Source organism: Platalea leucorodia, assembly GCF_965183815.1.
Source record: "Platalea leucorodia genome assembly, chromosome: 2".
NCBI classification, from domain to species: domain Eukaryota; kingdom Metazoa; phylum Chordata; class Aves; order Pelecaniformes; family Threskiornithidae; genus Platalea; species Platalea leucorodia.
Window position 1 is genome coordinate 67,630,144 of NC_138824.1, and position 25,669 is coordinate 67,655,812.

Sequence of the window (25,669 nt, forward strand, 5' to 3'; positions counted from 1 at the left end):
ATAATCTCTTAATACGATGTCCTAGCTAAATAACTGTTGCACTTTTTCTGCTACATATATTTTCAATTGTAAATATTTTTTTAGTTACACAGTATATAGTTCTGGGTGGAAAGAATGGCATCTGAGCGTATCTTTTGGTAAACACTCTATGATCTAATCCAACATGTTAGATAATAACAGAAAAGAGTTCCTCCCATGGGATACTCCTGCTCCTTGAAACAACTTAAAGAATTGTGCAGCGGAATTTTATTTCCAATTCTTGCTTTTCTTCTGATAAAATTCCTCTTACTAATCTTTGTAGAATATCCTGCTTTGCATTGCTTTGCCTGTGGCTACCAGATTTTTTAATTATCTTCAGTGTTGGACAGCTCTGGACTCGAATCAACATAATTGAAGGCTTCCTTGTTTGTGAAAGTTGAGCTCAAAGTTAGACTGTGTCGTGGATTCACAGGTGCGAGTTCGTTTAAAACAATATTGTCACTTTTTACAAGAGTTGCTTTGTCCATGTGTTCTCTACTGTACCTGGCAACAACAGCATCAAGGAAGTCCAGCTTTGGTGGCAAAGTCCCACTCTCAAATAAGTATTTGGCTAAGTAGGACACTATAATGTTAGTAAAGAAGGAGGTAAGCATAGCAAGTGTTTTAAATGGAAATCGCTGGATATAGATATTATTTTCATCTGGATAGCAGCCAGGATAGTAGATCAAGGGCTGAAGGTAGAGGTACGGTTCTCCTCCGGTTATTCTGAGAACAAGGCCAAATAAGTATCCTGCAATGGCACCGTAGGTGTTGGTTCCTTTAATAAATAACACACACAGGAGCTGGGGGAATATGATGATATAAACAAGGTCAGAGCTGAGGTACCACAGGCCGTACACTGATGAAGCTAGCAGTGCCATTGCTGTTGCTGACGCTCCAAACAGAAAAACAGTGATTCTCATGACCCACACGATTTCCCTGTCTGAAGCCTGCAAAAAAAGGGCAGTGTTAGTTGTTTTTTTCATGGCGATATATGTATGCCTACATTTATGCACATAGTTGATATAAAATACTGCATTGTAAAAGGAAATTTTGCATGACATATTCAATAATATTTACAAACTAATATCTCTGTCTCTGTCTCTATCTCCATCTCAAGCACAGAGAAAAAAAAAACCCAAGGGTTATGGTTGGCATTCCCAAAGTTGTTAATCTGTAAGCATAAGGAAAAGTTTGATAAAGTGTCAAAGAAAAAAACAACAGCAGAGTGTTAGAGATAACTTTTAAACATAAGCACAATATGGCTCAACCAGAAAAAAAAACTGTCAGCATCAGAATTTCTTCTCCATTTCCCAAGAAAAACTTCAACTCACTAGCCCATTCTGTTGTCAAATGATTTCCTGATAAATCAATAATTCAGAAAGATGTCTCATTTTGTGAAGGATTTAAGTAAAACTTATGGTTGCAGCAATAACTAGGAGCTGTTTGGATAAACTTCAGTGCCATGAGAACTCTTGAAAGCTGCCTCCCCGGAGCTAGCTTTTTCACCTCTGTCATCAGTCACAACCATAAATATTTATATGACTTTCAGTTTATTCAATATACCGTTAGGAATGAAATGCTATACTTTTTCTAGTCATAGGTAGGAATGTGGAAGAGGTGTTTCATTATGAAATTACAGTCTATGCATCACCTAGTTAAGGTCTCACCTAAAATTTTCTCTGAAAGTAAAAATGAAAATGTAATCTCACGTTTTGCCGAAAGGAAAGCTGGTAAATGTTCCGAGCAAACATAGAACTTGCTGATAAAATTGAAGAGTCAGCTGATGACATCACGGCAGCAGATACAGCGCCGAGGCCAAAGAATGAGATATAGACTGGGCAAAGGTACTGGAGCACGATCGGTAAAATCATATCTGCTTCTTTTTTAGTCATGGGATCAGGGACACCATACTCAGTCTCATTCCAGGCTGTAATATGGACACCAGTATGTTATTAGTAACATTAGTAGTCATCAGCTACAGCATCTTTTGAATTCACATGTATTGAGCTGTTGATATTGCCACATTTTCATTCACATTCAATGACCAAACTGTTACTAGGGCCAGACCCATGGCGTTTCAGAGAAGCAGTGTCCCACTGATTTCTATTAGGCAGATTTAATTCTGATCAGCATTTTTCCTTATCTCTAAGCTAAGTCTGACCACAGGCTGTGGTTATCCAGTAGAAAGTCTAATATTAAAACTTTGCATTGCTCATAAATGTTGTTTTCCTCAATAAAACAAGTCTGGGATCCATGTTTAACTGTTGTCTTGGATTACAGACTCATAGCTCAAAGCCATGAGTTAAACATTTCTAACAGAATATTCCTAACAGTTTAGCTACATGCTCACTGTGATGGGGATCACTCACTATGACAAAGACCTTGACAAGGATGTTTTGGTCAAGATAAGAAATTCCTGATAAATCATAGAATCATTTAGACTCCTTTAGGCTGGAAAAGACCTTTAAGATCATTGAGTCCAACCATTAACCTAACACTGGCAAATCCAACACTAAACCATGTCCCTAAGTGCCACATCTACACATCTTTTAAATACCTCCAGGGATGGAGACTCAACCACTTCCCTGGGCAGCCTGGTCCAGTGCTTGACAACCCTTTTGGTGAAAAAAATTTTCCTAATACCCAATCTAAACCTCCCCTGGTGCAATTTGAGGCCATTTCCTCTCATCCTATCACTTGTTACTTGGGAGAAGAGATTGACCCCCACCTCACTACAACCTCCTTTCAGGTAGTTGTAGAGAGCAATAAGGTCTCCCCTCAACCTCCTCTTCTCCAGACTAAACAACCTCAGTTCCCTCAGCTGCTCCTCATTATTACTATTAGGACCAAATAAAAGTACTGGAATCTAACTCAAGCATTAAATAGAAATACTATGTCTGTAGATACCTAGAATGTGCAGAATGAGTTAATCATCTCAGCCACTTGGGTAGGAACAATTTCCCCTGGGAGAAATATTCTATAATATTATTTTTCCGTGTAGTCTGCTGTTGAAGAAGTCATGAGTTGATTAATGATGTCACCTGGCTAGATTATATCCACCATAAGCTTTGTAGGGTTTTCACACATTTATTGTACTATTCATTTTACATTTATTGTACTATTCATTTTTAACTATTTACCTGTAGATGCTCCAATTGCACCAATGAGTACTGCAGGAAGAGCCATCACAAGACAGCCAAAAGCAGCCAGAAATGACAGAACTTGAGCATATGTGGCAGAAGATGAAGAAAGGACTCGCTGGAAATACGCTTGCCATGGGATTCCTCCTAATGTCTGCAAACACAATGGGCAGCATCCCGTCACTGAAGGCTAACTCTGGATATTTTTGCTGTTGCCATATAGAGAGCATGTAGAAGCATCACTTGAATGTTGAATGCCATGTTGCTCCTCTTTCATTTATTTATTGAATATCGGTCAGTCAGTAATAGCTGTAATGTTCATTCTCGCAGGTAATGTCAAACCTTTGTAAGTCCACTTAAATCCCATTCTTTTAGACAAATTATTACTTTGTACAATTAGCAACAACACTTTGCACTTACATAGTCTCTGTAATCCCCCAGTATTGTAGCTGTATAAATACTTGATAAAGCCTTATGAAAGGTTATAAAATACTATTGTCATATTTCATATTTGAAGAATTTGACCTCCAGTACCCTCCCCCCACCAAAATTAGATTAGACTCTGATAGGATTTGAAAGCAAGATTTTATCTTCCTTTATCAATGCATGTGGCCATTAAAACAAGGCAACACGTTCTGCATACACTGAACTCAAGAATCTGAAAAAATATTCTCCCATTGTCTTAAGCAAATATGATACCAATGGAAATTAAAGACAAAGCAGTAAAAGAAAGTTTTCTTTTATAGTATCGACCCTTCACTTTTTTGGGGGTATGTAACAGTGAAGATCCTGATTAGACTTAAAAGTAGGTCTGCCAAATACGACACAAAAGAGTATTATCAAAGACTAAAAAAACAAGTGCTAACAATTCTGTCTTGAGAGCAGGACTTGAATAGGCTCCACTAAGTAAATAAGTGCCTATGACTAAACAGCATGGAAAGAAAACAAAGCAAATTGCTCACTAAAAGTGAGCACAGCCCAGCACTGCACAGCACTGCACAGGCCAGTTCTACACACTAAATGAGGCAGGAGGCATTTGGACCAAATAGTGTGTATACAGGTGTTTCATATATGTTTCATGCACACACAGGGACCACATGAATATTTCACAGGCAACTCTGATTTTGACTTGCTATTTATGACTGTTTTCCTTTGCAGCCTTAATAATGTTCCTTTAACAAAGCTTTCCAAGCATGTGTAAATTTCTTGAGCTATAATGAAACAAACAAGGTGAAAGGAAAATGTGTCACAATTTGGCAACATGAGAGCTTTCCTTTGGTCATCAGCTGAGATGAAACCTTCAGGCTCACCACACAGAATACAGCCACTTGAGCTAATGTCATACTTTGGCTCTCTCAAAATCTCTAAAAATTTAAGCTGGATAAAACAATATATTTTAATAGCCCAGTTATCAGAAAACTCTGAAGATTTTTGGTTGAGATTATTTAAAAAAAAAAACAAAACAGAGAAAGGAATCTCAAAGTACAACATGATAATAAAAACAGTGTAGAGTTGCTCAGGGACACTGAGAATGGAAAATGTTAGCATGTGGTGCTAGACCTTCTAATGGAAAGTACTTAATAACCACCAATCCCATATGTAATACATGGGTATTAAATAATGAAAGCCCTCAGTTCATTCTGGCATGTATGCACATATGAATTCATCCATCCATCTATCTCTGCAAAGCTTTTTCTACATCACCTATACCTAAGGCATATTTAATCATTTGTATAACATATTTATTGCCTTCTGCAATATATAAATTCCTCTGCCAAGAATGACATCAGTTAAGTATTAGCTGCATACTTTTAATTAATTTTAGCATAAGTCAACTCTTTCAGCCTGATGATATTTAAATTGCATTCCTGGCAATGCTGACTTTGACAGCTGTGCTACAATATTGTACTGATATTTCAATGCAATCATTCAAATGTGCAGAAATATTGAGCAGGAGTCAAGAGGGTAAAAGTTTTCAGTTTGCTGGAAACTCTTAACTAGACTCTATTATTTTCAGCTGTCACAGTAACACAGTGTGTGTACTTAAATGCTTCGTTCCTTCATACAAGCCATCACTTACCAATAAAAGGAAATTGTCCAGCCATGTGTAAATGTCAAGCGAGTTGATAGATCCAAGCCAAGGTGGTTGGTGCACCTGGTGCACAGCCGTGAGCCCAATGTCTGTCACTGCAGGATGGGACATCGCAAAGGGTACGCTGATCCACTGTAACCAAAGAGTAACACTTTGTTCAGGTCTAAAGAAGGCATTCTGAACCTGGGAAATTTTAATATTAACATTGATCTGTTTTTCTTCTTCTTGCATGCTACAGATCAAAAGGCAAGTTGCTGAGCTGACTTGCAAGAAAAGTCAGGTTATGTGCTGGTGGAACATCCCTGAAATCCAGAGACTGGTAGTGGATTGCTTACCTCTGTTCTGGAGAGTGTGAATATAAACAGAGAATTAACCAGTGTAAATTGCAAAATCAGCAGGAAAGATACATTTATACATCTTGATTTTGTTTTCCCTAAACTCCACATATATTCTTTACACCCTTTCCTGGACCACACTATAGAGAAACATCTACATATAAACTTGTGTGCAATGGCATCACGATTTGCCAGTATACAGGCATGAGACATCACAAACATACCTGAAAGCTTGGGAATTTGTTTTTAATTCAACACAAAACTATATCATGAGAAGGGAGGGGTGCTGTTGGTGAACCCCCATCTCTCTTGCTCCAGAACACCCAGTAGCCCAATGTTACGGCACTTTTCTACATTGAAGGCAATTTCACTCTGGGATCTTGACAATTTTCAGTCTCTCTGCTTTTGATCTAGGTCACAAAATCCATTGAGAAACCCTTCCCAGAGACAGAAGGGGACAGTTTTGGCCACAAGGTTTCTTTCCTTCACCAACTGACTTTTTGTGCACTTACTTGCCAGCTCATTTTGCAATGATGCAACTCACTAACTGTCTATGAGGAGAACCTCAGTAGCTCCTACTGAGATGAAAACCAGGCTTTGTGCTATATGGAACAGACCGTTGCAAGCACGGCATCCTTAAGGCTCCGATGATTTCCAAAACATGCAGATTACCACAATCCAACTGATCACATTTAAGTGTATGGGGTAACAGGAGCAAGGAAGGGAGAAATCAAACATCTTCCTCGACTTTGTTGTACAATTACTGCAATAATGTGTGAAGAATATATGAATTATTGCTATGTTTTTCTGCACTGCCTATTATTCAGGCTGTTTATCATGTACCATAGTATTCTGTTCTCAGTTACATATTAAACTTTGCCAATTTAAGCACTTAGGCAGAAAGCTTCCCTTCTCACTGTCTGCTTGGGCTTTTCTGGGAAAGATCACCAAAATGTTTCAACTGTCTCCAAGATATCTTGAGGAAAAAATAAACATATTGTCAAAATTAATGAATGTTAATACTCTTCTTGTTGAGAACTTCATGGGGAACAAGGATGTCAAATGGATTTTTTTATTCTTGTTTGCAAATGTCAAATCTCAAACATGTCCAAGTGATGAGCTTCTGAAGAGCCGTAGTTTGCCCATACCCAGATGAGATTTTCAGTAGGGTAAATTTCTAAAGGTCCACCTGCAGCCTGCATGCCACAGCCCGGGATTAAATAGGGACTGTATTGCAAATGCATGGTCAGCTTTTGTAATCCATTCCAGTTCCTGACAGTAAACTAGCTCTTTGTGGTCTCAAGGATTACCTCTATATTAGTAAATAAAACAAGTCAAGACACTTTCTCTGGCCCTGCAGTTCACTGACATGTCATGGTTTACATCCATACTTCTAGACTCCTTTCCCTGCCAAAAAGGACAGCCCCCAAGTGTTCCTGGGAACTATCTGGGAAAGTATTAGTTGGCATGGACCAAAACAGTGCCAGGACTGTGTTAACAATTAAGCACTACACATGATCCTGTGTTTTCACCTTGACACAGTTTAACTTGCTTAATATAGACATAGACTCAATTTTATCATTGAGTCCTTCCTAACTGGAGTAGAAAATTTGCTGTTTTGAATGGAAGGCAAATAAAACCAAGGCTTGCAGAAGTGAAGCAGAAACTGGGATTTTATGTTGGGACTTGAAGCTTGGGGGTGGTAGTAGCAGGTAGCTAGAAGGACCTGGGCATCATGGGATTGGAAACCAGGAAAAAAAGGACTTCTACATGGTGGCAAAGCATTTAGAATGGGGAATTAATAATATAGTTGAGATGAAGAGTCAGTAAATAGTGGGGATACAGTGCAGGATCAGGGAAAGACTCACCAGGCAAGATAAAGACAAAGAGCTGAGAATTGCAGATGTGGGTACAGGAGAGTGAGGAGGGAAGGAGAGAGACTACATGGGACTGTAAGGAGAAAACCAGGGAAGTATGTGGAGTGGCTGGGGTAGAGGTTATGGAAGCCTCAGGAAGAAGCTGTGGCTGAATTGAGGAGCCAGGGTAGGGAACAGAAGTGATTATAACAAGCATCTCCTCTTGGGTAAGGAGCAGGAGAGGAACAGACATTAGAGGAATGAGCACGAAAGCTCTGTGCCAGTGAGAATACAAACTGCTCCAGAGCCTGGAGGGGAAGCTGGGATACCTAAGCCTGTGACATCTTCTGCTGTGACACCTACTGTGAAAGTGTCCCATCTCATCTAAAACTGCCTCACCTAGAGCATGACCATTTTGATGCTTCCATCTGAGGAAGCATGACCATCTGAGGCTTCCAGCCCCACTGATGACTCTCGAGGTTATGAATATGGTTCCTTCTACATAACATTATTGTTATTTATTTTCAATGGGAAATTACATAAAGAGCCCTACATGAATTAAAAGAACACTATTAAAGCTACGGATCCAACCATTTAGAAGACTGCTATACAACCTTCATTTGCTTTCCCCTCCTTGTCAGGTTCATGCTGCCTTTAATACCGGATCACATGTTGTTATTCCCACGGGATCAGGGTCTTTAGCAGTGTGTGAGTTGTTCTCATTGGAAAAGCATTTCTGTACCTTGATTTATCTACAGTTTTGGGAATTTCTGTAATGCACACCATCTGTAGAAACTGAACGGTTCACAAATATTAACATGCATGCTAGGGAACGAGACAGTATTTTCCCCACTGTGCAGATGAAGAACAAAGGTATGAGAAAAGATCTGCAATAACTTCTCATGTGAGGTGGCCAACTGGAACTTGGTTTTGCTTTTTCAGAATATTTAGCACCATTCCCATGAAGTCAGTTACAACAGGGAATGCTTAGCACTTCTGCAAATTAGGCCATAGGCCTCACGGTAGGATGCCACAGAGTGAGGACACACACAGGGTTGGATAGTGACCACCTGTGTGAGCTCTGGCTGAAGCGATTTCCCTAGAGCTGCACAAGGATGCTGGTGAAAGCAGAGAAACAACTCTGGGTCCCCAAGGTGCCATTCAGTTCCTTCACCTTGAGCCACACCATTTATTTCAGCCTGTCTCAGATCTCTGCACACCTGTGACCATCTGTTACTGCCACTGGCAAAAAAAGACAGCAGCTTCTTTGCACCCCTGTGATCTGAGCCCTGTTGCATTGATGTTTTTCAGAGTAGGATTTAAGGAACAGCAGTAAATAAAAGAAAAGGCTACCCACTAGCATATCATGGGTAGCTGCTGAGGAGATTCATACCACCATATTCAAACAGCAAGGTCATCTGGTGAGACTTCCTATACTGTGGTCTCCAAGGACAATGGAGGGAAATGAGGGAAAAACCAAGAAGGTGACTTAAAGCAGGAGGTTAACTAAGCTGCGTGAGTAGCTGACAGCTACAGGAAACAGGCGAGTATCAGCTCTGCAGGTGCAATGCCAGTGTTTCTGGACTGCTTTACTGGCTGGTTTCTATGTCTGATGCCTCCTTCCAGTGCCTGTGCCACAGTCCTATGGACAGATAGGGAAGGAGTCAGCTCCAGTCCTATCCTGAGTTAGATATATACTCAGCAGGAAAACTACAAGCGTGTTTGCACTATCAGACTGGTTGGAAAAAAGCCAAGGAATTGGGCCTCTCAGTCAGCATTATTGTCAAAGCACGGGCTGTACATTGATGTAAATGCAGACTCTTTAAAGTCAGGGCTCTGTGAGTGGAGATATTCCTCCTCTGCACTTTCAGTGGAGACATAGTTCCAAAACCGAAGGTGGGCAATAGGTCTCAGTAATCAGCATAATGCTGAGGGCAAAATCCTCAACAAAGGAAAAAAAAGCCAAACTTACCAGTCCCAGGAAGATGCAGAAGAGCTGAACTACATCGGTGTAGGCCACAGAATAAAGCCCACCCACAAGCGTGTACATGGTTGCAATCAGGGCAGAAATAATGACTGAAATATTGACATTAATGTCAATGATCACACTTATAGTGGCACCTATGGGGAAAAACAAAGCACTGTGTGTCAGTGTATGTCACAGTATGTCTGATGAGAAGGCTCACCTTCATTAAGTTGCCTATACAGGTGCTGGTCTGACACTTAGCAAGAGCATGAAGGTATTCCCCCCTCTATATTCTGCATACCCCTTCTGCACCTTTGAAGGGAGTGGAAAAAGGAAGGCTCCTGTTGGTCTAAGTTTAGCATCTGTCATTTCACAGGTTCTTAGGAAATGGAGGAGGGAATGGTCTCAACAGCCTTTCCTTATGTTGCTCAAGCTCTGGAAGGACTACACTCTCTTTCTGTCTGGGGAAATGCATCCACTCACAGAGAGCTGAAGCCTCCCTGGGTGAGTTGCAGTGGCATGGGAACAAGTGTATCATTGCAGTAAAGGCTGTGCCTAGGGGAGGTTTACTGCAACATATCACACCCTTTTCTATTTCACTTATGCTCTGAACTAGCCCTTTTTGACCAAGGAAGGAATGGTAGAGGCGGCATCAGCTATAGAGACAATTGCCCACTGACCCATCTAAAGTCCCCTTGAATTGTTTACATAGGACAAACGTGGGTTTCTTTGCAAACTGGAGAATCCATCCACCGTTGTCGACCTAGAAACCAAGAACTTTTCCAAGCACCATCAATCAGGTTTCATTTGTAGAAAACAAATCACAATGTTGAGCTGACTAGTCAGTCTCTACAAAATGACTCATAGAATCAAAGAGTTGCTGAGACTGAAAGGCACCTCCAGAGATTGTCTAGTCCAAGTCCCCACTCAAGCAGTGTCAGCTAGAACAGGTTGCTCAGGATCATGTTCAGTTGGGTCTTGAATATCTGCAAGGGTGGAGACTTCACAACTTCTCTGGACAACCTGTGCCAGCATTTGATCTCTCCCACTGTAAAAAAAAAGTTTTTTCTTAAGTTTAAATAGAAATTCCTGTAGTTCTGCTTGTGACCATTGCCTCTTGTCCTGTCACTGGGCAGCACAGAGATGAGCCTGGCTCCATCTTCTTTTTTCTACTCCTCCCACTGCCAAATCAGGTATTTATGCACATGGATAAGAACCCCCTGAGCCTTGTCTTCTCCAGGCTGAACAGTCCCAGCTCTCTGAGCCTCTCCTTATATGCCAGATACCCCAGTCCCTTAATCATCTTTGTGGCTCTTCGCTTAACTCTCTCCAGTATGTCCATGTCTCTTGTATTGGGGAGCACTGGATCCACCACTCCAAATATATCCCATCAGTGCTGAGTAGAGGGGAAGGATCCCCTCCCTCAACCTGCTGGCAATGGTCCTTCTAATGAAGTCCAGGATGCCATTGGCTTTCTTTGCCACAAGGGCACATTGCTGGCTCATGGTCAACTTGACTGCCTTCTAAGACTCCCAAGTCTTTCTCTGCAAAGCTGCTTTCCAGCTGGTCAGCCCCCAGCCTGTACTGGGACATCAGTTGTACCTCCCCAGGTGCAGGGCTTAGCATTTCCCTTTATTGAACTTCATGAAGTTCCTGTTGGCCCAGTTCTGCAGCTTGTTGAGGTCATTCTGAATGGCAATACAACCATTTGGTCTGTCAGCAACTCCTCACAGTTTTTATTTTTTGCAAACTAGCTGAAGGTGTGCTTGGTCCCATCAGCCAGGTCATTAATGAAGATGGTACACAATACAGGACTCAGTATTGACTCCTGGGGTATACAGCTGGTGACTGGCCACCCAGTGGCTTCCATGCTGCTGGTCACAGCCCTCTAAGCCCAGCAGTTCAGTCAGTTTTCAATCCTCCTCACTGTCCATTTATCTAGTCTATACTTCATCTGTTTGTCTATGAGCATATTACGGGAGACGGTGTAAAAAGCCCTTTCTGAAATCCACAACAGGCCCTGCTCCCCCTTCGTGAACCAAGCCCGTCAGCTCATCATGGAAGATGTCAGGTTGGTCAGGAATTATGTCCTCTTCATAAATCCATGCTGACTCCTCCCAATCCCCATCTTGACCTTCATTTGTCTGAAAGTAGTTTCCAGGAGCATTTCCTCTATCGCCTTCCCAGGGACTGAGGTGAGGCTGATCAGATTTTATTTCCTGGTATCCTCCTTCGTGCCCTTCTTGAAGATGGGAGTGACATTTGTTTTCTTCCAGTCTTCAGCAACACCCCTGATCACCACAGTCTTCAGATGATTACTGAGAGTGTCCTTGCAATGCTATCAGCCAGCTTCCAGAGCATTCGTGGGATGCATCCCATGAGGTTCCATGAAGTTGTGTCTGTCTGGTCTATTTAAATGTTTCCTAACCTTATGCTCCTCTAGCAAGCCTTCCTTGCCCTGGCCTTTCCTAGGGTTCTCAGGGTCCTGAGATTCCTGAAGGCTGATCTTACCAGCAAAGAATGAAGCAGAGAAGGCACTAATACCTCAGCCTTTTCCATATCCTTTGCCACCAGGTCCCCTGTCCCACTCACCAGCAGTCCACATTTTCCCTAGTTTATGTACTCATAAAAGTCTTTCTTGCTGCCCTTCATTGCCAGATTCAAATCTAGGTGGACTTTGGCTTTTCTAAACCCATCTCTGCATGCTTGGACAGTGTCTCTGTATTCCTTCCAAGCCACTTGTCCCTGCTTCCACCTCTTGAATGCTTCCTTTCTATGTCTGAGTCCTTTTTCAGTCAGGAGCTCCTTTTTCATCCATGCAAGTCTCCTGCCGGCTTTGCTTGTTTTCCTGGTTGTCAGGGTGGACTGTTCTTGAGTTTGGAGGAGCTGATCCCTGAATATCAGTCAGCTTTCCTGGGCTCCTCTCCAGGGCTGTCTCCCATGGGATTGCTCCAAGCAGATCCCTGGAGAGGTCAAACTCTACTCTCCTGAAGTCCATTGTTGCAGTCCTGATTTTTGCCTTGTTCCCTCCTCTCTGGACTGTGAACCACCATCTCATGAACACTGCAGCCAAGTCCACCTGCGATCTTCACATCCCTACCTAGTTCTTCCTTGTCTGTACGTAACAGGTTCAACAGAACACCTCCCTTCATCAGCTCCCTGGTCATTTGTTTCAGGAAGTTGTTGTCAGTGCACTCAGGAAACGTCCTGAACTGCTTGTGCCCTCCTGCACTGCCCTACAGGCAGCTACCAGGATGGTTATACATTTCCCTCAGATGTGTTAGCTATTTCAAGTGATCGCAGTGTTTTAAAACCATGTTTTGAAAAAAAAAAAATTCCTCTCCTTCTAATTAGGATAATTTAAATGAAACATGTTGGAATAACTTTTAGTCCTTGCAGGTATTGTAGACGGATATTCTGGACCACATAGGTGGAAATGTTCTGGCAGTAGAACACAACATGATGTGTGGTATATAAGAGCTGCTGGGAGCTGTCAGGTGGCTTTTTGTTGTACAGTGAACCTTCAAAGTTCATGTGCTTAAGGATTACAAGCTCAGACCACTTTCACAAGCTGGAAACCCTGTCTTTCCCTTCTATAACCCTGCCAAGCAAGAAATCATGAGGAAGATCAAGAAGTGAAGAGTACTGGGAATAAATATTCATCAGTAACAATAGGTGTGCAAATTAGGAGGCATAATATAACCAGATTATTCACAGAATAGTTAAAATCAAAACCCTCAATGACTTTTACAGTCATTGACAGCCTTTAACTGTCAACTGTTAATATAAACCTACTAGAAAGGTAGTCACACTACTGGCTTTGAAATATCACAGATTAGCTTGTCCTCAATCAAAAAGAAAATATATTCCAAATACTCAGAGTGTTCTTCAAGTTATTCAACTCCTATCACCTCAGCATGTAGTTTGTTCTTAGTCCTTTAAGGATTTTGTGATGAAATTGTGGTAAACAAGCTCCCCATTGCTTTGCAGTTCATCAGAGCACAGTTGGAGAGTACCTTCAAAGTTTATTTTCTGTTTAAAATAGCTTGTGCTAGAAAGCATTACCACATGCATGTGCACTATGCATGTCATTAGCTGGTAAAAGTCAACTACTGTTGCTTCAACTCAAGGGCTTTCTCAGTTCTTGAAGTGATTGCTAAATTCAGGCCTAAAATATAATTAAAAACCCTAGAAACGGATTTTTTTCAGGACTGGATGAGTAGTTGGGTGATTTTCTATTGAGTCATAGTTCCACTAATTCTCTGAATCCCTTCTTGAATCCTAAGTATTTTCTTCATTTTGTCGAGGAGAAAGCCATTTAGAATTGAATAATACTTCAATTTATTGATCAGCATCTGTTTTACTTCTATTATTTGTGCTATTGAAAGTTCTGTATATGTACGTCTCCTATATGCAAAGGATTATTTTGTTTAGATGAATTGGCAATAATCTTCCACACCTTTTAAGGGAAATTTTGACTCACTTCTATGATGTCAGTGGTGTGAAAGAGAAGCTGGGTCAGCCTTGACATAAAAGGGACATTTGCAATCACTCATGTCACCCTCAAAATTAAAGGAAATTTGTTGCTAAATCTTTTCATGCTCTTTGAAAAGGGACAACTTAAAGGCACCTGAAAATGAATAGATACCTTGCGTGTCTTTCCATTACCAAAATAAATAACAGGGTACCATTACTGGGTTTAATTATTAGTTACCACAGATCTGAGAACTGTCACACTCTGAATCATTTGGCTAGGATAGTTAGCATTTGAAGCCAGAATTTTAATGCATTTCTGATTTTCTTAATCCTTTCAACCTGTAATAAATTAATATTTATACTGCTTATTCCTTACCTAAGGCAGAGAAGATGGCAGCAGCCCAAAACATTTCTCCCATTAAAGCTGGAATAAACAGTAGCCCTCCCATCCTTTTTCCATAAAGCTGCTGAAAAGGGTCTAGCATTGTCACATAGCCTTTGGATCGCATGGGTTTTGCAAAAAAAAGGCCACCTACAAAGAAAAGTAGCATAAGACACCAGCTGCAGTGGAGGATGCATTGCCATTAAGGGGTAAAACATTGATTGTCAGTTAGGAGTACAAAAATATCAGTATTACTTTTTTTTTTTTTTTTTAAAGAAATAAGTACAGTTAAAATATCCTCTAAGAACTCTTACCGTACATCTGTCCACAGAGTTACATAAGCATATCCACTCCATTAATATCTATGGTCTGATAATGCAAAATAAGTTTGTCTTATTTTGTCTGGTTCAGTTTACTTAATCTGCCATTATGGAGGCTATCAGAGTTTTGTCTAATTTTGGATCAGCCTAAGGGAATGGCTTTTCCACCTAATCCTGTTCATTCTTAGAGCAGAATCCAGCATGAATTTTCACATGGTCCCACTCTAAAAATAAAACTGGGATCCCTGGATCAGAAATACAAGTTCACACATGGTTTAGTGCACACACAGCAAATCTGATTCTTTCAGGACAATTCAGATTTATTATGTATGCTTAAATCAACCTTACTACACCTGTGGGGTAGGTAGGTCAGATGCCTTCTCGGCTCTGCAGGTGTCAGGCTCCCCAAACATTTGTCATATACACTTATTTCACTTATGCATGTTCAGGAATTTTGATGTATCACAATTCTGCTCTGCCTGGCTGGCTTATGGGCTGGATGTGTACATAAACGTGCAAATGCCTCACCTTTCTAATGTACAGTCCTCAAATTCTGTCTGGCTAGGGAAAAAAAAGGATGTATATCTCAGGAAAGCTGAAAGAGACCTTCTATGGAAACCTGTGTAGTTGCGACCTGCACGTGAATATAAATAAGTAGACTTCTACCACAGTAAAACTGCTGAAATGCAATGTGTAGAGTACAATAAAAAAACCTGGAAAACCAGTCAATTCCCAATAAAATCTACTGTACAGTATTTGGCGACCCTTATTTAGGTTCTTCATCACAAGATATGGAATGTATTCATCATATTGCACTGAAGATTTTCCACATTTGTATGTATTGCCTTATATCACTCATATTTCTTCATTTCATTAAGTTCCCTGAACAGAAGGTACTGGCTTACCAATCACAATTTATGTTTACTGCTCATATTAACGCTGTCTTTAGGCAGGTTGTTTGGATGCAGAAACCCTCCAGCGTTTTTTTACTATTCTTGGATTGGTCATGGATCCTGTTCCTATTCTACTTGTTATGTCATCGTTACAAAAGACAACTAAAAGAAGAAAAAAAGAGTCACTGGTATTATAATCTATCGGGATTTTCAAACACCTGTCAAATGAGATAGGGGATATTCTAACCTTTAAAACCAAAATGCTTGAAAAATTAGGAAAAGTGGTATGCAGCACAACATTGAACTAACAGGGAGATTATAGCAATCTTAAATCCTTCCAGTCTGAAGCAATAATATTTCTTCTAGACGTGTATTTATAATTTTGATTTTTTTTTAAAAAAGAAGGATAACCAACTCCTCCTCCCCAAACATGCATGTACAGATCACGCCTACAGAAATGCTTTCCTCTCTGTGCTCTGCAGAGAGATATATGGTCACATGATACATACTTCTTTTCTCTGCAGTGGCCATTATAATTTCCAGGAAAAAAAGTCTGGATATATAAAACCAGCTGGAAGTGAGGGGAGAGGCTAACTGAACCCCTTCTGGGCTATCATTAATTTGTGTCAATTCTACAGAGGCTAAGAGTCAAGAAGATGCTTGTGACTACAATCCTAATGACTGCTTAATGACATCGATGGATCATGACCTTCATGACCTCATAATGACATCAGCTGATCTCCAGGCAGACATCTACTGTTATTGTTTTCCTTACAGGAAATAGAGCTGCTCTCATGGATGGGAACTACTACTGGAACTGGAGCTGGCCCGCACGTTCCAGAGAAGAGCATGTACGATGGGGAAGGTTTCTGCCTGGGAAGAGAGGAGAATGAGGACAGGCCATAAGAAAGCATTTCCAAGGGGAAAAAAAAGTCAGGAGGGAAACCGAGTTGTAAAGGAAGAAATGAAAGGGGCAAGAAGACCTGGATAAGCAACGAAAGGAAACAAAGGGACAGGTGGGAGGACCATGAGAAAAGGCTCAAAATAGACTGAGAGGTCAAGTATTATTAGAAAGGCTAATACACCAGTCACATTAATTAAAGATGAAAAACGCAGTATCTTTTTTGTTGCCTTAGGGACATGATCTGTTCACAAACTGAGAGGATGTAGTTGACAAATTTGTGGTGTATTCATCAGGGCTCACAAGGCAATACTGTCATTGCGAGCTGCTCCATGTGGTTGAGACATGGTGAGAAATTTTTTATTGCTATTATTTTTAAGAAAAGTAAGGAAGTTCTGAGACTACATTTCAGGAATTAGTGGCCACAGCATTAAAAATTATAATGCTGTCTGTATTTTACACTCTGACCATGCATATGACAGGATTGTGTATTTGCATTTTGACATGTGATTTGGAGTTTTGTACTGCATTTAAGAGGATGCTTGGTCCAATTTTAAGGAAATAGATTGGTTCTACTACAAACTTCCTACAAAAAAGTAGACAAGTTACTTAGACTCTTGGTGAAGATCTGTAAGGTGTAAGCACTTCCCTAACCTGAAAGGTTTTTTTGCCATTCTTGAATTCCAAGATTTATAGGTGCCCTGATACTATCATGTTCCAGATCATACAGGCTCTTAAAGAAAACCTGAATATATAAAACTTAGTATATATAATTAAACAGAAATCCTACAACAAAACCTTTCTTATTGCAACCTCCACAGACCACTATGGTTGAAAAAATCAAATAGGTCTTGCCAAAGCATTCAGGAGACTTAAGGTACCAAACTATTTATAGTGATTTTCTGTTTTTCTTTTTAATAGCCAAACCTATCAGCAGAAGGGATCCAGTTTACCTCAGCATTCTTTTATCAGACCCTAGTCATTTAATTTCAAATGATGGACTTGTCATCAGAACTGTTTAAAATGAGAGACTACTAGCTTTAGTTCTTTGCTTACCTAAAACCAGACTAAGGGAATATCCGATAGGTGCCTGAGCCCAAGCTAAACCATAGCCTGGGACATACACAGCTTCTGCTGTCCCGTTGATGTAACCTCCTCCAACCCATGTGGCTGAAAAAGAAGAAGTGGAAAAGTCTTTAATGTGCACAAAGAAAGAAACCTCCCGCATTGTGGAATGAAATTGTCATCACTTACAATATTGCTACTTTTTATTATATGTACTGTACAAGTGCCAGACATGGCATCCTTCTATAAAAGATAGTCCTAATTTGAAAATCTTACAACCTAAGCATATGAAAAAAGGTCAGACGGACTGAGACAATCATCAAGGTGTCTAAGCATCTGTATAGTCAGTGAAGATGTGAGAGCTGAGTCCCCCACTACTTGTTTACAATAAATGAAGCACATCAAGTCATTAACCATTACCATTTCCTTTGTGTTAGTCCAAATGAAGGAGAGATATAAGGGGGGATCTGAAGAACAATAAACACACAGTTATAAAGTCATCCCATCTGGGAAAGCTCAAAGCATTTAAATTAGACAAGAGTTTCATGAATGCATCGTTTACTAGGGCCTTCATGAAAAAAAATTGCCCTTAAAACCTTGCTAAATTTTAAATTGTGGCTACACAAAGCACATTAGGTAAACTGACTTCCATATTTCCATATAGGACTGTGGTGGTTTTGTGTTGCTATTTAAGTTCTAAACTTTGACTCATTTATTTTTGTGCTTCCTGAAGACATATTCCAGAAGTGAATTGTGCTATCTGTCTATAATATTTCTGATTTTATCTCTCTAAAAGCCAGCAGTATTTTTAATATACCAGCCTCAGACCCTTAACAAATTGATTCTCTGCCTTGAAGGGAAGTTTCTACATTTGAGAACTTGGGACCTACAGTATGTATGAAAGAAAATCTCCAACACAGAAATGTATTGTGGTTAAAAAAATAATTCATAAGAAATTATGTAATAAAGTTTATCTCTTGCTGTTTGCAGATTCCACGCAAAAAGTTCTTGATTTTCTCTAATGTATAATGAGTGAGTTTTATGAATCTGGGTCTGCAGTTTGAACGAGGGCAGGCAGATCATTACAAGTACTAGATTTTTGTAATGCTGTTTTGATTTGCCTCAGAAGCCTTTGCCTTCTCATATAAGAGTAGTTCAGGCTTTCTATGTAAAAATTCACAATTGTAAGAAATTTATTTTTCTTAAGCTTTCTTCAGAATTTTCCCAGCATCCACCATCATACAAACAAACTTCGGAGATAAACACAAATGAAGAAAAAAAAACCACAAAAAATGGAGATAGATAAACACAAATGAAGAAAATTTAATTAAAATTCCTAAAGAAATTTCATTGAAAATCTAAATGACCACTCTTTTCCGCTTAACTGTGATATCTCTCAAATACTACCAGAGGTTTTTTTTTTAATCTCAATGCTAAATTACACCATGGATTGAGAATCAAACATCTCCGGCAATCAGAGCATTACAATTGTCCCCTTTCAGCATTTTGAAGCACAGGAATAGATCACTCTCTTGTTGGAAATAGTATAATGGGCTTGTATGAGGGACGTGCATGCAGAGAAAGTCTGCAACAAAAGAATTGACCCAAGGAACCCTGTTATGGGCAGACTTTTGGGTGAGTGATGCCCATGTGGGACCACATGGCGAAGATGGGTGAACACTGATCCTTGATGGGAGGAACAGGGATAGAGAATCTACATAAAAAGTTGTCAGACATTTGGGATTTTGTGCCTCTTGAAAGTCTGAATTAATGTAGGTGGGAATATGATACTTTGGTTACCAGAGTCCTAGAATCATCGAATCATAGAACGGTTTGGGTTGGAAGGGACCTTAAAGATCATCTAGTTCCAAACCCCCTGCCATGAGCAGAGACACCTTCCACTAGATCAGGTTGCTCAAAGCCCCATCCAACCTGGCCTTGAACACTTCCAGGGAGGGGGCACCCACAGCTTCTCTGGGCAACCTGTTCCAGTGTCTCACCACCCTCACAGTAAAGAATTTCTTCCTAATATCTAATCTAAATCTACCCTCTTTCAGTTTAAAACCGTTACCCCTTGTCCTTTCACTGCACTCCCTGATGAGACCCTCCCCATTTTTCCTGTAGGCCTCCTTCAGGTACTGGAAGGCTGCTGCAGGGTTTCCCCAGAGCCTTCTCTTCTCCAGGCTAAACAACCCCATCTCTCTCAGCCTGTCGTCATATGGGAGGTGCTCCAGCCCCCTGATCACCTTCGTGGCCCTCCTCTGGACCCGCTCCAGCAGGTCCATGTCTTTCTTATGCTGGGGGCCCCAGAGCTGAACACAGTACTCCAGGTGGGGCCTCACCAGAGGGGGTGAATCACCTCCCTTGACCTGCTGGCCACATTTCGTTTGATGCAGCCCAGTATGCAATTGGCTTTCTGGGCTGCTAGCGCACATTGCCAGATCATGTTCAGTTTTTCATCCACCAATATCCTCAAGTCCTTCTCTGCAGGGCTGCTCTCAATCCATGCATTGCTCAGCCGGTATCTATGCTTGGGATTGACATGACCCATGTGTAGGACCTTGCACTTGGCCTTGTTGAGCTTCATGTGGTTCACACAGGCCCACCTCTCTATCCTGTCAAGGTCCCTCTGGACGGCATCTCTTCCCTCTAGAGTATCAACTGCACCACTCAGCTTGGCGTCATCTGCAAACTTGCTGACGGTGCACTCAATCCCACTGTCCATGTCCCTGACAAAGATGATAAATAACATCCCAATGTGGGCCCCTGAGGGACACTCTGTCACTGATCTCCACTCGGACGTCGAGCTGTTGACCATTGAGTCCGTGACTACCTGGGATGTGTGTTGCCTATTGTGTCTCAAGAAGCATAGACTTATGGAATAGGTTGTAAGCACCTGTATACAATAACAAAAGTAAATATTCAGAAAGCGAATTGTATTTGTCTCCTTCCATGGAAAAAGCATGAGCGTGAATTCTGCATGAACCCACTGATACCCACTTCCAGATGGGCAATAATATCCCATAGTCAAAGACAGATCTCCAGCACTGCTGCAGCTGTGATGCAAGGAGGCTTCAACGTCCAGCATCGATTTGCCTGGGGTTGCTACTCAGGTGGCGGGTGTTCTCCAAGGGGCACTTGGACACTATGCCTAGCTCCCTTATTTTCTTCTGGAAGGGGGCGGGTCACTGCCCTTCTGTGTGATGTTGCAGGGGCCCTCCCCTGCCCTCCCCTGGCTGGGGACAGGAACAATGCCCTATGGACAGGTATTACTGGGTAGGGTGGCATGGAGGATTTAGCACTTATTTTCAATTTTATTTCTTGATTACTGGTTTGGGGATTGAAAAACAGCTACTGATCAATTTTTCTGTGCACATGACTGTTCTGGGACATCTGCCAAGGACCCCAGAGCTCTAGGAAGGTGCTATATGGCTTTTTCTGAGAGGGTGAATGGGTAGTCAGCATGTACATTGACATCAGTAAATACATTTCTTAATAATGGGATATGATAGGATGGGATTTCAACCTCAGATATTAATTTTCTGATCCTCAGTTTGCTAAGCCACAATTTAAAGTTAGTTTAATACCTTTTTTGGTGAAATTCTTTTTTCTTTCCTAAATCAGACAAAAGGAATACAAAATGTAATAATCTATGGAAACACTCATGAGGTAATCTATTTTAATCCTCTCTTTGCCTGCCCTCTGAAGGACCAAAAAATGAAGCAAATGCCAATATCCATTTAAAACATGCACCCTAAAAAATGATCAGACAAATACTGAGGATATGGAGAGCAATTCTGCTCCTAGTTTATATGAGGAACACATGAGAAATTAATCTCAAGAGTTCTTTATATATATTGATATATATTAGAAAATCAGATTTTTTGGCACTTCTTTGTGAATGATCCCTTGTCTGACCACTCAAATTATTGAATCAGCTCATCAAGTTCTGTAAAATTAAAATCCTGACCAACTGAAATGAAAAATGACATCAATAGATTATTACTTTTTTGGTCATGTTTGTAAGCATTTGATTATGTTGTCTCAAATATTTCCTTTGGGGTTTAAACTCAATCACCGGAATCAGAATAGACTCAAGTTTGTTGCAGATACCACTTCTTAAGAATGTCACCCACAAATCAAGGAACACCAATATTTAATGCAACATTTTAACTATAACTATGTAAAAATGATACACAAACTAAAGGCGTGTCTACTATGGTACTACGTTAGCTCATTTTAACATGAGCTGCTGTCATCCATCCCCAGTTCAAGCTTCTCACTCTTTCTGTTTTGATAATTGCAGACACACTCAGCCTTCAACAGGCTTTGTGTTTAGGCAGATCAGTAGCTAGTTGATACAGCTGCTTCTTCAGGATCACAGCGTACATCCAAATATGTCCACAGCCATTATTCACAGATAACACATTTGCTTTAAGGCTTTTAAATGCCGTTTAGAAAACCAGCTATAATTACTCAGGAATATTGAGTCCCTCCCTATGAAGTCACAATGCTTATGCTCTGAATTTGATTTTAAATTTATAGGATTTAAATTATAAATTCTGTCATCCGCCCCATCAAGTAGCCCTAGAAACTGGTACCGTTTTTTTTAGCCAATATCCATGGAAGACGGTAGTGTTTGTCTCGGGCAAGAAAGACAGAATTAGGCCTTATCCCAAAATCCAAAGTACTTCATGTCATTACTAACAATATCCTTTCTGGAGATCCTTAAAAATTTCTTGTTTTCCTTTTATGGCATGGACTTCACTTTTTAATTCATATTTAGATAATTAAAGCTGTAAAATATAAAGACTGTGTTGGAATAGCCATATATCTTGGGAGGCAAGGTTATGAGGTGCAAAATCTGCATCTATCATTTTTAAAGAAGCAAATATGTCCTTGAATAATGTGACCATTTAGTAAATTATTGTAGATTTTGATCATCTTACTTTCACAATTATTTTGTTATGGCTTTACAAACTAAGTTTCTCAATCAACCTCACCGAGAAAAAACTTGGACTAACCCCTGATTCAGTAGACTTGTGCCCACACCTAACTTTGTGTGCCAGGCGTGGTTCCTCGAAATTGAAAGTGTCATTTACTTGCCATCTCAAGCTTTAATTGCCATATTTACGGAAGGCAGAGGGGAGAAAGTATGTGAATCCTGATAATATAAAATCCATGAGTGTTTTAGCTGTGCAAAGGCTAGGATCAGCTTGATATTCTACCGCAGAGGTGATATACTACGCCATCTCTAGAGCTTGCATGATATGGGATGAGCATCTGTGGGTGTGAATTGTGGTGGTTATAGAAATTGCCTGCAATATAGGAAGCCCCAGTTCAAGTCTCATCTCTGCTTCAGCTGTTATGAAAAATATTCCTGTAAAATAGGATTAAGGAGACCAGAATTTGTGTCTTCTTCCACAGGCAAAGCTGTTCATCATAACCACTTGCGCGGGGAATGTCTCGGTTTGTCTCCACTCCCCCAATCTAATGATTACAGTTTCGTGGCAAGCAATATCTCTGCAAAATATTCTGGTTTCAGTGCTCTTGAAAACATTTAATTCAGCAGAAAGCAGTCAAACTAGCTCTTGTTATGAGCAGAATCTTGTCATATCTGATGCTTCAGTAGCCAATGGATATGTGATACAGTAAATTGTAGCAAATTGTGAAAAGTAGAACATCTGCCTGTATTCAAACTTTATTGACTTTTACAAATATTGTTTACTCAATATCCAAATATTCAGTCTTTGCATGAGCAAAATGCCCCTGCAAGGGGATGGGAATTTCTCTTGATTAAAGAACACAGAATTTTGGCCCAAGTATTTATGTGTCTCTTCCTTATTAGGTAATTGTAAAACCAGAACAGAGCAAACCAGCAGAACATAAATATAACCTGATAAATCCAATTTGGCAATTGAAAGGACTTTGCCTGAATAGGATTTAGAATAAATTAAAAAAAAAAAAAAATGAAGCATGCTTAAAAATCAAATTGCTTAAATAAAAATGGTGGGCCAATTCTCTCTTCCCATAATGCACTTTTATTCCGATTCTATATGTTAGCCGTAAGACTTGAGATTTTGGACTACATTGTGAATATCTTGTTTACCCAGGTAAGACACCTGGTTCGACTGGCTCTGGGAGTCAGACAGCACTGCTATGAAAATTAGTTAAGAACTCTTCCTTAACCCAGGCTTTTCCTACTGATATTACTATTCACAGTAATGTAGTATTTTGTCAAACTGCTGCAAAAGAAGCTAAAAGAATCCACAAAGTAAGTTTGCTGAAATCAGTGGATTTACAAGTTTGGATTTATGCCAATTTTATTTTAGAAACTTACTCTTAATTTATCCTGCTCCCCTCCCCATCTTTCAGATTAAACAAAAATAACTCACCAATTTGGATGGCTTTAACAACAATAACAGTTATTTTAAAACTGGATTTCTTATTAATCTATATAAATTCTATACTTCTGTCCCAAACATCTCTGATCTATATATTCTGAATATGAAAGCAATGAATAAGAAATATAAGATATTCTTCCTGTACGATCTTAAAATATTTGTTGTTTTTATATAGATGCCACATTTGGCTGTTCAATAAACAATGTTAGCAGCAATTGGGAAAAAAGTATATATATTTTGTCCATTTTGCATTATTCAACATGCAGATTACACTTCTTCATTCAAATGTAAAACTGACAAGTTATACGCTGGTTAGGAAAAAAATAAAAGGTGATTTTTTACATACCAGTCATTGTAAATCCACCGACTAGCAAGCCAATGTCTCTTCCACCGACTATAATAGCTTCGCTGCGATCTCCGTCGCTGCCGGTGTTCTTGGTTTTCCAAGCAGCCCATATCCCAACTGCCAGGATAGCCAGGTAGAAGACAACTATGGCCACCAGCCCCTCCGCATGGAAAGCCATGTTGAAGTCCCGACTGTTTCTTTGATCGCTATTTCCTTAAGACCTCTGGAGAGAATGCAATAATACAGCTGCTTTTAACAAACCTGGTAAGATGCTTTTTCGACTCAGTGTACAAAGAAAACTCAGATGGTTATTAAAGAGACTATTCTGGTGAATTTATGAAATGAGTATTTCAGATGCAATTGAAATTAAGTTTACATGCCAATTAAAATGCCTGCGGAGCAACAACCAACAATTGCAACCTGCGGTTACGGTGGGAAACAAATGATGCGGCTGAAAGCTACGCAGTTGTCAGAAATCAGCTAACTGAGTGCCGAGTTATTTTAGTGTCACCAAGTCCCCAGTGTCTGGAAACTCTTCAGTCAAGAAATAGTTTGGTGCATGGAATAGGACAGAAGATCTTCGCCATGTGGGCTATTAGAAAAGTCTCTGCCTAGTTAGAAGACAAGCCACAGAACTGTTTTAACTTATATAAGAACTGTGAATAAGTAATAGCTACAACGGCAAAACCCATCTTTTGCGTCTTTGTGTTGGAATGCTGAGTCTTTTCCCCCTTCTATCATCTCCTGTATTGAAAAACCTGCGCTTTCTTTTTTGTAACAACATTAAAAGTATCCATCTATTCTCGTTCGCAATTTGCGAAGCAAACGGAAAGCTTAAAAGCTGTCGAACGGCAGAAACGTCAAGGTATACCACAAGCAGCGGCTGCCCCGTACCCAGCCCTTCCCGGCGCCCCCTCCCAGCGCTCGCCCCGCCGCTCCGCCGCCGCTGTCACGCCGCCGCGCCGGCAAGACCCGTCCGCGCTCCCGACGGCTCCGCGGCCGCCCTGCGCGGAGCCCTTGCGCGGAGCCCTGCGCGGAGCCCTGCGCGGAGCCAGCCCTACCTACCGCGCTCCGCCCGCCCGGCGGGGGCGGGGGGGGGCTCCGCGCTCCGCGGAGGCGCCGCGCCGCCCCTGCGCGGCCGCGTCCCCCGCGCCCCCGGCGGGGCTCCCCGCCCGCCGCCCCACCTGCGCTCCGCCGCCGCGCTGCCCCGCAGCCCGCGGGTCACGGCCGCCCATCCCGCGGGGCGGCGTCGGGGCTGAGCCGCGGGGGGCTTTGCCCCCGCCCGGGGTTTTCCCGCCTGGGGGGAGCGAAGGCTCCGAAAAGGCAGGCTGGTCTCTTGCCCCCGCGGTGGCGGCGGTGCAGCGAGCGCTGAGGCTGCGACGGGGGGCTCGTGGATTAAAAAGAGGAAAATCCCCTTATAAAGGAGGAGGGTCGAGCGGGGTGAGAGGACCGCGTCCGTCAGAGCTGGGGGG

General features: G+C 41.1%; 1 protein-coding gene across 1 annotated transcript; it reads right to left on the reverse strand.

The window, feature by feature from the left end:
- Positions 1-344: 344 nt before the first annotated feature.
- On the reverse strand, positions 345-24,375 carry SLC5A7 (solute carrier family 5 member 7; the record flags this gene model as incomplete). The annotated part of the gene is made up of 8 exons (XM_082330493.1): positions 345-968; positions 1,731-1,948; positions 3,162-3,315; positions 5,242-5,385; positions 9,417-9,565; positions 14,263-14,418; positions 17,439-17,552; positions 24,198-24,375. 8 exons carry the CDS (start codon positions 24,373-24,375, stop codon positions 345-347), a joined length of 1,737 nt encoding a protein of 578 aa, XP_082186619.1.
- Positions 24,376-25,669: the final 1,294 nt, after the last annotated feature.